The sequence below is a fragment of the Salmo salar genome, chromosome 04 (genome assembly GCF_965601325.2).
Source record: "Salmo salar chromosome 04, fSalSal1, whole genome shotgun sequence".
In the NCBI taxonomy this organism is placed as follows: domain Eukaryota; kingdom Metazoa; phylum Chordata; class Actinopteri; order Salmoniformes; family Salmonidae; genus Salmo; species Salmo salar.
The window spans coordinates 7,531,781-7,543,892 of NC_138294.1; the positions used below are offsets into that span (position 1 = coordinate 7,531,781).

At 39.9% G+C, this 12,112-nt stretch overlaps 1 protein-coding gene across 1 annotated transcript in view; it reads left to right on the forward strand.

The window, feature by feature from the left end:
• The first annotated feature begins 2,251 nt into the window (after positions 1–2,251).
• LOC145878576 (leukocyte immunoglobulin-like receptor subfamily B member 3-like) overlaps positions 2,252–12,112 on the forward strand; it is a 97,633-nt gene continuing 87,772 nt past the window's right edge. Inside the window, exons 1-2 of the mRNA XM_082973943.1 lie at positions 2,252–2,275; positions 3,119–3,476. Coding sequence (XP_082830069.1) covers positions 2,252–2,275; positions 3,119–3,476 — 382 coding nt within the window. The remainder of the gene's footprint in view (positions 2,276–3,118; positions 3,477–12,112) is intronic.

Sequence of the window (12,112 nt, forward strand, 5' to 3'; positions counted from 1 at the left end):
GATCTGTTTGGACAATTTCCACATTTGGATCAAAATTACTGCTAATTAATATCATAACCCCTTTTGAATGTTTTGCCCATGGGAGAAATATATTTCTAGCCCCAGTCCTTTTTCTTCATCTAAAATTGTTGAATGAGTTTCCTGTCAAATTGTGCCATCTGGTTTGCTTAATATAAGGAATTTGAAATGGTTTATAGTTTTACTTTTACTTTTGATACTTATGAACATTTTAACAATTCCATTTACTTTTGATACTTAAGTATATTTAAAACCAAATACTTTTAGACTTTTATTCAAGTAATATTTTACTGAATATTTTTTTATTAAGGTATCTTTACTTTTACTCAAGTATGACAATTGAGTACTTTTTCCACCACTGCACCACTCTATCACATAACTCAACTCTCTCCCTGACCCCCACCAGTCTAGTACATAACTCAACTCTCTCCCTGACCCCCACCAGTCTAGTACATAACTCAACTCTCTCCCTGACCCCCACCAGTCTAGTACATAACTCAACTCTCTCCCTGACCCCCACCAGTCTATTACATAACTCAACTCTCTCCCTTACCCCCACCAGTCTAGTACATAACTCAACTCTCCCCCTGACCCCCACCAGTCTAGTACATAACTCAACTCTCTCCCTGACCCCCACCAGTCTAGTACATAGCTCAACTCTCTCGCTGACCCCCACCAGTCTAGTACATAACTCAACTCTTTCCCTGACCCCCACCAGTCTAGTCTATAACTAATATATCAACTTGTCTGCAAAGAGAGGTTCAAATTTCTATGGAATGGGAATGTGTGTACTCATGGGTGTTGTTGCACCATACCAACGATAAGCCTGTCTCCTCCATCACATCATGAAAGGTCATGTTGATGTTCATTTAACCTCTGTCTCTCTCTTCCTCTGACTCCTCCCTTTCTCCTTTGTTTCTCTCTCTGTCTCTTTCTCTCTCTCTTTCTCCTCAGATCTCCAGGCTCAAAGCGTCAGTCCACCAGGTAGGTAGAGTATAAATCTACAGTGATTATAGCAGTTCAATATTAGTCAACTTTATTATCCCACATGGAGAAATTCATGTGTCCATACAAACCATTCTAAACCCCAATAACAAGTAGTGTTTTATGGAACTACTAATACTTGTCAACCACAAAGCACTACTGCTGTTAGAATAACAGAATCACTGTCATCATCTGTCCTCACCACTGTGTTTTCCTCTCTGCTGTTTACAGCTGAACTCTCAGTCAGACTGGTGGATGGGACCACTTCCTGTTCTGGGACAGTGGAAGTCTTCCACGAAGGAGAGTGGTTGGGTCTATGTTCTAGGTGGTGGGGCATGAAAGAGACCAAGATTTTGTGTAGAGAGCTGGGATGTGGGAATCTTGTAGCTAAATCTAGAGGACCACCGTTTGAAGATGGAAGAGGAGGAATCGGCTTTGTAGTGGAGATGAGTCTTCTATTACAGAGTTTAAAAAAATAGAAGGAGGAGCTGGTGTCTGTAATGCTACATATGAGTATCATCTTCATGTGACCTGTTCAGGTAAGAGACTGGTCATATTGAGAGATTTATTTATACATTATACAATATTACCATGTATCATGTTTTATGTGTTTTTATTTCATTTAAATAGAGGGAGAGATGTCAGATGTATTTAAACATTATATTTGTGTTTGTCATATTGGTTTATGGGAGATGTTCATGGGCAGATCATTGTAGTTCAGATGGTACTGAAGTGAAGCTGCCTGATGGATGTCCAGCTGTTTATTTTCTATAAAGTGAAGTGAACTTATTCCTGTCTCCTGCCTGCATTATTCCCAACCCTATCCTGAGTGACTAAGAACCCATTTCTACCTCTTACAGTATCAAACATAGCAAACTACAATCTTTTATCCAACATATTTGTGTTTAGTCCTTGACAGTGTCATCAACAAAACTGATTGAATGTTCAACCAAGTCTTTTTCTCCAGAGTCTGTGCGGCTTGTGGATGGAGCTGGTCTCTGCTCTGGGAGAGTGGAGGTGAAGTCCAATCAGTCCTGGGCCTCAGTGTGTGAAGCTGACTTTGACCGGCAGGATGCAGAGGTAGTCTGTGGGGAGCTTGGCTGTGGGGCTCCTGCAGCTCTACAGGGGGGGCTCTATGGAGAAGGTGAGGGTCAGACCTGGGATAAAGAGTTCCAGTGTAAAGGCAAAGAGTCCCTTCTCCTGGACTGTGACACCTTAGAAAGAGAAAACAACACCTGTCTACCTGGTAATGCTGTTGGACTCACCTGCTCAGGTAAGAAACAGTTTGTCACTCAATCAACATTGTTTCTCACCTGGAGTGAAGAATATGAGAGACAATATAGGTGTGTTTAGGTGAGAAAATAGTAAGATTACTGTCTTTCTATTCTCAGAGCCTTTGAATGTGAGGCTGGTGGGAGGAGGCAGTCGCTGTGCTGGTGGAGTGGAGTGGTACTACCAGGGAGAGTGGAGAATTGTGGGAACTGACTGGCTCTTACCTTGGGGATACACATACAGTGGCAGTGCCAAGATAAGGAAGAATTTAGCTGTAGTAGTGTGTAGACAGCTGGGTTGTGGCTCCACTGTTTCAGTACTACCTGGAAAAACCACTCGAGGGTTTGGAGCTTCCTGTTCTGGGTCTGAGTCGTCACTGAGGGAGTGTTTGTCAATTTATGATCTCCTTCCTGGACTCACAGTGATCTGCTCAGGTAATAACATTATATAATAATTTTCTACTTATTTCCATACAACTTCCTCTGCACCTCTCATGATGACTGTTTAGCTTGTCAGTCTGCTTTACTAAATAGATCACTCAGTCAAGTAGGAATCAAATACAACTTAAATATCCCAGAATGCTTTTGTATTTGAGTGTTATCTCAGTGAACGTCTCTACTCACTACCACTGTCACATGTCATGTTATTGTCATATCTAAATGAGGAAAGTAGTTGAGGAGCTACGTTTTCTTTATCTCTCCTCTTGTTCCAGATGTCCTGCTGAAGCCTGATATCAACATATGTTGTCTCAGTGACTGTAGGCCCACTACTCATGTTGCCCTGTGAGGGAGGGTGGCTAGCACTGTTACATGCTGATGTTATTGTCATATCTATAGGAAACTAGTTGAAGAGGTTTTTCTTGTTCTCTGTTATTGTTACAGATCTCCTGGTCCAGCCTGATATCTCCCTGACTGACTCAATGGGAGGGGTCTCCAGGGGCCACCAGGGGCCCGAGGTGTTCAGGGGCTACAGCTTCACCATCACCTGCTCCACTCAGCCACAGTACCCAGGAGGCTTCTTCCTCCTCACGTTCACCGGCTCCAACAGAACCCAGACCCAGCCAGCTGTCAATCACTCTGCTGCCTTCCTCTTCCCTGCTGCAGATGACTCCCACCAAGGGAACTACAGCTGTGTTTATGACAATCATGTTTTCTCTCATAACTTCTCCTCTGAGAGTGAGCTCCTCTCCCTCACCATCACAGGTAACTGAACATGAACCAGACTTATAACTTTGTCATTGACAGATTTCCCACAGATCTATCTGATGATGATCAGTCCCCTCATCAAAGGTGTTTCTGTTTGCAGCCTCTCCTCTGCCAGCCTTCATCATCAGACACGTTGTAGTGCTGCTGATCCTACTGACAGGCATCACCACCTCCTACCTGTACTACAAGGTAAAGACATTTACTCAGACGTTACAAGTCATTTAAACTAGAGGGAGAGGGTGAGGGGGAGAGAATGGAGATACTAGAGAGTAAATGTCTGACTGTTGGTGCTGTGTCTCCCTAGCCCACCAGGAGGCAGAAGAGAGTGAACAGGGTGAGCAGCATGGATCTTTATGTCAATGCCATGGAGATGGTCTCTCTGAGCTCCAGAGCTGAAGCTGGACCGGGAGAGGAGAGAGCAGCCCAGGGGACGGAGTAGGAGTAGAATGAAGCTGACCCTACATGCTGATCTTAGGTCAGTTTTGTGTTTTAAATGGATGGTCAGCAGTGGACTGGTGTTTAAAATGTGGTGACAAACCTGAAGTGGTTCTAATTTTAATAACAAGTTCAGAATTAGTTTCTCTTTCTAGAACCTTGGAAGAAATCTAAAAGGAGTGACTGTAACCACCATTATTCCTTTTAGTTTGGTTTTACCACCAGAGAAACATGGGATTCTGGGTAACATGGGGTTCTGGTAACATGGGGTTTGGGTAACATGGGGTTTTGGTAACATGGGGTTTTGGTAACATGGGGTTTGGGGTAACATGGGGTTCTGGGTAACATGGGGTTCTGGGTAACATGGGGTTTTGGGTAACATGGGGTTCTGGGTAACATGGGGTTCTGGGTAACATGGGGTTTGGGGTAACATGGGGTTTTGGGTAACATGGGTTTTGATTATTTTAAGAGAGTAGTTCAATTACGTCTGTTTTGTTTTCCAGAATAAATAGCTTTTTGCTTTTGTCTTAATGTCTTTATCTTATTTAGTGTCTCTTAGATTCTTTATCTTATTTAGTGTCTCTTAGATTCTTTATCTTATTTAGTGTCTCTTAGATTCTTTATCTTATTTAGTGTCTCTTAGATTCTTTATCTTATTTAGTGTCTCTTAGATTCTTTATCTTATTTAGTCTCTTAGATTCTTTATCTTATTTAATGTCTCTTAGATTCTTTATCTTATTTAGTGTCTCTTAGATTCTTTATCTTATTTAGTGCCTCTTAGATTCTTTATCTTATTTAGTGTCTCTTAGATTCTTTATCTTATTTAGTGTCTCTTAGATTCTTTATCTTATTTAGTGTCTCTTAGGTTCTTTATCTTATTTAATGTCTCTTAGATTCTTTATCTTATTTAGTGTCTCTTAGATTCTTTATCTTATTTAGTGTCTCTTAGATTCTTTATCTTATTTAGTGTCTCTTAGATTCTTTATCTTATTTAGTGTCTCTTAGATTCTTTATCTTATTTAGTGTCTTAGATTCTTTATCTTATTTAGTGTCTCTTAGATTCTTTATCTTATTTAGTGTCTCTTAGATTCTTTATCTTATTTAGTGTCTCTTAGATTCTTTATCTTATTTAGTGTATCTTAGATTCTTTATCTTATTTAGTGTCTCTTAGATTCTTTATCTTATTTAGTGTCTCTTAGATTCTTTATCTTATTTAGTGTCTCTTAGATTCTTTATCTTGAAGTGTTTCCATTATTAGTCCATGTATTATTATAATCATCTGGTCATTCTTTGTATTTTGAAACAATTTTTAATAAAGGGGTCATCTTTTTCTCAAGTCATTTTGGTTTGTTGTTGTTGTTGTTCACCTCATGATGTTATTGATTATAAATGTAATGATATTGATTATGATGTAGATTATTGTTATGATGTTGTTAGTAGTCTAGAGATAATAATTTAATTGATTATAAATGTAATGATATTGATTATGATGTAGATTATTGTTATGATGTTGTTAGTAGTCTAGAGATAATAATTTAATTGATTATAAATGTTATGATATTGATTATGATGTAGATTATTGTTATGATGTTGTTAGTAGTCTAGAGATAATAATTTAATTGATTATAAATGTTATAATATTGATTATGATGTAGATTTTTGTTTTTATGTTGTTAGTAGTATCTACAGTTGAAATCGGAAGTTTACATACACTTAGGTTGGAGTCATTAAAACTTGTTTTTCAACCACTCCACAAATTTCTTGTTAACAAACTATAGTTTTGGCAAGTCGGTTAGGACATCTACTTTGTGCATGACACAAGTAATTTTTCCAACAATTGTTTACAGACAGATTATTTCACTTATAACTCACTGTATCACAATTCCAGTGGGTCAGAAGTTTACATACACTAAGTTGACTGTGCCTTTAATCAGCTTAGAAAATTCAAGAAAATGATGTCATGGCTTTAGAAGCTTCGGATAGGCTAATTTACATCATTTGAGTCAATTGGAGGTGTACCTGTGGTTGTAGTTCAAGGCCTACCTTTAATCTCAGTACCTCTTTGCTTGACATCATGGGACATTGTTGACCGCCACAAGTCTGGTTCATCCTTGGGAGCAATTTCCAAACGCCTGAAGGTACAACGTTCATCTGTACAAACAATAGTACGCAGGTATAAACACCATAGGACCACGCAGCCGTCATACCGCTCAGGAAGGAGACGCGTTCTGTCTCCTAGAGTTGAACGTACTTTGGTGCAAAAAGTGCAAATCAATCCCAGAACAACAGCAAATGACCTTGTGAAGATGCTGGAGGAAACAGGTACAAAAGTATCTATATCCACAGTAAAACGAGTCCTATATCGACATAACCTGAAAGGCCTGTCAGCAAGGAAGAAGCCACTGCTCCAAAACCGCCATAAAAAAGCAAGACTACGATTTGCAACTGCACATGGGAACAAAGATCGTACTTTTTAGAGAAATGTCCTCTGGTCTGATGAAACAAAAATAGAACTGTTTGGCCATAATGACCATCATTATGTTTGGAGGAAAAAGGGGGAGGCTTGCAAGCCGAGGAACACCATCCCAACCTTGAAGTACGGGGGTGGCAGCATGATGTTGTGGGGGTGCTTTGCTGCAGGAGGGACTGTTGCACTTCACAAAATAGATGGCATAATGAGGCAGGAAAATTTTGTGGATATATTGAAGCAACATCTCAAGACATCAGTCAGAAAGTTAAAGCTTGGTCGCAAATGGGTCTTCCAAATGGACAATGACCCCAAGCATACTTCCAAAGTTGTGGCAAAATGGCTTTAGGAAAACAAAGTCAAGGTATTGGAGTGGCCATCACAAAGCCCTGACCTCAATCCTATAGAAAATTTGTGGGCAAAACTGAAAAAGTGTGTGCGAGCAAAGAGGCCTACAAACCTGACTCAATTACACCAGCTCTGTCAGGAGGAATGGGCCAAAATTCACCCAACTTATTGTGGAAGGCTACCTAAAACGTTTGACCCAAATTAAACAATTTAAAGGCAATGCTACAAAATACTTATTGAGTGTGTGTAAACTTCTGACCCACTGGGAATGTGATGAAAGAAATAAAAGCTGAAATAAATCATTCTATTGACATTACACATTCTTAAAATAAAGTGGTGATCCTAACTGATCTAAAACAGAATTTTTACTAAGATTAAATGTCAGGAATTGTGAAAAACTGAGTTTTAATGTATTTGGCTAAGGTTTTTTTTTTTTACTTCTGACTTCAACTGTATAGATAATGATGTTATTGATTATAAATGTTATGATATTGATTATGATGTATATTATTGTTATGATGTTGTTAGTAGTATATAGATAATGATGTTATGATTATAAATGTTATGATATTGATTATGATGTAGATTGTTATGATGTTGTTAGTAGTATATAGATAATGATGTTATTGATTATAAATGTTATGATATTGATTATTGATTATGAAGTAGATTATTGTTATGATGTTGCTCTCTAAACTGCCATGTAATCAACTGAATGCTTTTAATAAACTGGCAGGCTGTCAGTCTTGTGTGATTCCCCTCTTGGACAGACTACAACATACAGTATGAATGACAGTTTTTTTACAATCCCTAGGACCCATTTCTCAATACTTAGGTCACTTTTTCAAAACTCTTCACAGTTCTCCTAACCAACTTTCAGCTTGACACAGCAGTTCATTTCACATCCAAAATGCACTTCATACATGTCTCAAATCAACTCGTTCTTCCATAACAGTAGCAAAGGTTGTCACCCAACAAGCACACTGTCACTCATAAAACAACGACCTAAACATCACTAACAACAGGCAGCATTACACAATGTTTTCTATACATAACAATAATGACACCTCTACTGTTTAGAATTCACTGTAGTATATGTTACAGGAATGACACCTCTCTACTGTTTATAATTCACTGCAGTATATGTTACAGGAATGACACCTCTCTACTGTTTACAATTCACTGTAGTATATGTTACAATAATGACACCTCTCTACTGTTTATAATTCACTGCAGTATGTGTTACAGGAATGACACCTCTCTACTGTTTACAATTCACTGCAGTATACAGTGCCTTGCGAAAGTATTCGGCCCCCTTGAACTTTTCGAACGTTTGCCACATTTCAGGCTTCAAACATAAAGATATAAAACTGTAATTTTTTGTGAAGAATCAACAACAAGTGGGACACAATTATGAAGTGGAACGAAATTGATTGGATATTTCAAACTTTTTTAACAAATAAAAAACTGAAAAATTGGCCGTGCAAAATTATTCAGCCCCCTTAAGTTAATACTTTGTAGCGCCACCTTTTGCTGCGATTACAGCTGTAAGTCGCTTGGGGTATATCTCTATCAGTTTTGCACATCGAGAGACTGAAATTTTTGCCCATTCCTCCTTGCAAAACAGCTCGAGCTCAGTGAGGTTGGATGGAGAGCATTTGTGAACAGCAGTTTTCAGTTCTTTCCACAGATTCTCGATTGGATTCAGGTCTGGACTTTGACTTGGCCATTCTAACACCTGGATATGTTTATTTGTGAACCATTCCATTGTAGATTTTGCATATGTTTTGGATCATTGTCTTGTTGGAAGACAAATCTCCGTCCCAGTCTCAGGTCTTTTGCAGACTCCATCATGTTTTCTTCCAGAATGGTCCTGTATTTGGCTCCATCCATCTTCCCATCAATTTTAACATCAATTTTAACCATCTTCCCTGCCCCTGCTGAAGAAAAGCAGGCCCAAACCATGATGCTGCCACCACCATGTTTGACAGTGGGGATGGTGTGTTCAGGGTGTTGAGCTGTGTTGCTTTTACGCCAAACATAACGTTTTGCCTTGTTGCCAAAAAGTTCGATTTTGGTTTCATCTGACCAGAGCACCTTCTTCCACATGTTTGGTGTGTCTCCCAGGTGGCTAGTGGCAAACTTTAAACAACACTTTTTATGGATATCTTTAAGAAATGGCTTTCTTCTTGCCACTCTTCCATAAAGGCCACATTTGTGCAGTATACGACTGATTGTTGTCCTATGGACAGAGTCTCCCACCTCAGCTGTAGATCTCTGCAGTTCCTCCAGAGTGATCATGGGCCTCTTGCCTGCATCTCTGATCAGTCTTCTCCTTGTATGAGCTGAAAGTTTAGAGGGACGGCCGGGTCTTCGTAGATTTGCAGTAGTCTGATACTCCTTCCATTTCAATATTATCGTTTGCACAGTGCTCCTTGGGATGTTTAAAGCTTGGGAAATCTTTTTGTATCCAAATCCGGCTTTAAACTTCTCCACAACAGTATCTCGGACCTGCCTGGTGTGTTCCTTGTTCTTCATGATGCTCTCTGCGCTTTAAACGGACCTCTGAGACTATCACAGAGCAGGTGCATTTATACGGAGACTTGATTACACACAGGTGGATTCTATTTATCATCATTAGTCATTTAGGTCAACATTGGATCATTCAGAGATCCTCACTGAACTTCTGGAGAGAGTTTGCTGCACTGAAAGTAAAGGGGCTGAATAATTTTGCACGCCCAATTTTTCCGTTTTTTATTTGTTAAAAAAGTTTGAAATATCCAATAAATTTCATTCCACTTCATAATTGTGTCCCACTTGTTGTTGATTCTTCACAAAAAAATTACAGTTTTATATCTTTATGTTTGAAGCCTGAAATGTGGCAAAAGGTCAAAAAGTTCAAGGGGGCCGAATACTTTCGCAAGGCACTGTATGTTACAGGAATGAATCAGACATTGAGAGTAAGCTGGGAGGAACATAATTCCTCTGTGGGGTTGAGGAGTGGAGAGTAAGCTGGGAGGAACATAATTCCTCTGTGGGGTTGAGGAGTGGAGAGTAAGCTGGGAGGAACATAATCCCTCTGTGGGGTTGAGGAGTGGAGAGTCAGGTGGGAGGAACATAATTCCTCTGTGGGGTTGAGGAGTGGAGAGTCAGGTGGGAGGAACATAATTCCTCTGTGGGGTTGAGGAGTGGAGAGTAAGGTGAGAGGAACATAATTCCTCTGTGGGGTTGAGGAGTGGAGAGTCAGGTGGGAGGAACATAATTCCTCTGTGGGGTTGAGGAGTGGAGAGTCAGGTGGGAGGAACATAATTCCTCTGTGGGGTTGAGGAGTGGAGAGTAAGGTGGGAGGAAAAGTGACAACATCCTGGGATGGGCTGCAAACCACTCTGTGACTGCACGGGACTGGTGAGATGCCACATTGTCCCATACAATTACAAATGTTGGCCGATTTGGCCTCACTGCAACCCTTTCCTCACCTGGCACAACCCTTCCATAGAGGTCACCCAGGAATAACATGAGAAGCTCGGCCCAACTAGTGGTTTGTGTAACAGGAATCCATCAGAGGATACTGCTGCACACATTGTGATGTTGGCACCCCTCTGGCCCGGGACATCCACTGTGGCTCTTTTCCCAATCACATTCCTTCCTCACCACCGTGTTCTGGCCAGGATGAAACCAGCCTCATCCACAAAGATGAATATGTGGGGTGTTTGCCTGGCATCAATCTCCATGACTCTCTAAAATAAATCCACAAGGAAACATAAGAGTTAGGCTATTACAGTAGTTTACATTATACCTAAAAACATATCATTGTGTGTCTCTGCCCTGTTTGGTTTAGTTCAAAACCAGTTGTGTATTTTATAGTCATCTTACCTGGACATATTGGACCTGAGATGCTTGACTCGTTCAGAGTTCCTGTCAAAGGGAACAGTTTACAACTGCTTCATCCTGACTTGATGTTGTTTCAGGACTCTAGAAATAGTTATGGTTACATTGTGAATATTTCCAAATGTAATGTTGTCTGCCAACACTCTGTGAGTTTTATGTCATTGTTTCTGATGACCATATCAACGATTGCAGTTTCCTGCACAGCAGTGAGAATCCTACCTCTCCTGCCTGTGGGAGGTAACTGTTGGGTCCTAAGCAGAAATACAAAAACAATTACACACAAGTGGATTTGGAGGCTTTGCTCAATTTACTTCTGTAATGTGCAGTTCAGTCAGATGCCCTTGCAGAATGCACATCTTACCTGTTGTTTTGCCGGAAATTTCTCACAATAGATGCCACTGTTGAGCGTTGCAGATTTGGCTGCACTCTCAGACCAGCCTCTCTCATTGATAGACCATGATTTATTACATGATCAATTATAGTAGCCCTAATGTCATCTGAGACTACAGCTCTTGATCTTCCTCTCAGTCTTCCTCCACCACACATACGTACTCCTCTTCATCTCCCAGCCACTCTTCTTCCTCTGTCAGCCTCTTTATCTCTGGCTGGGTCCATGTTTACATTACAGTACAGCATTATTCCTAAGATGTCTCCTTTTGTATAGATGGTAATGTAATTGACAGACTAACACCTGGGTACATGTTTACATTACAGTACAGCATTATTCCTAAGATGTCTCCTTTTGTATAGATGGTAATGTAATTGACAGACTAACACCTGGGCAGGTATTCAGCTACAATGGGTATCAGCTGTGGTTGGTCTAATTGTTTTGATAGTATTTCATTATTTAGATGTGGAATATATTTCAATATGGTATTACTGTAGAAATGTAGTAAATTGCTGTCTTATTCATTTTTGTGTTATTTTAGGTTTTGAATTTAAGTTGAACAGTTTTGAAAAGAGTATGTAAACATGTGCAAATTGGCCTGTAGGTACATAGAGTTTTGGTGGTGGTCGTGTCTGAGTGAGAAAAGAATTCATGACATTTAAAAGTCATTGAATGCATTTTGTGTCAAAGCAATGACAAATGATCCACAGTTTAGTCCACATAGACTGTTGTTGTGCTCACTGTGTGAAGAGTTTTGAAAAAGTGACCTAAGCAAAGGGAAATGGGTCCTAGCGATTGTAAAAAACTGTAACTGAGATCAGTCTTGTGTGATTCCCCTCTTGGACAGACTACAACATACAGTATGAATTAACTGAGATCAGTCTTGTGTGATTCCCCTCTTGGACAGACTACAACATACAGTATGAATTAACTGAGATCAGTCTTGTGTGATTCCCCTCTTGGACAGACTACAACATACAGTATGAATGTCATGCTGAAACCCTCATAGCCAAGTGTTTGTGTGTGTGTGTGTGTGTGTGTGTGTGTGTGTGTGTGTGTGTGTGTGTGTGTGTGTGTGTGTGTGTGTGTGTGTGTGTGTGTGTGTGT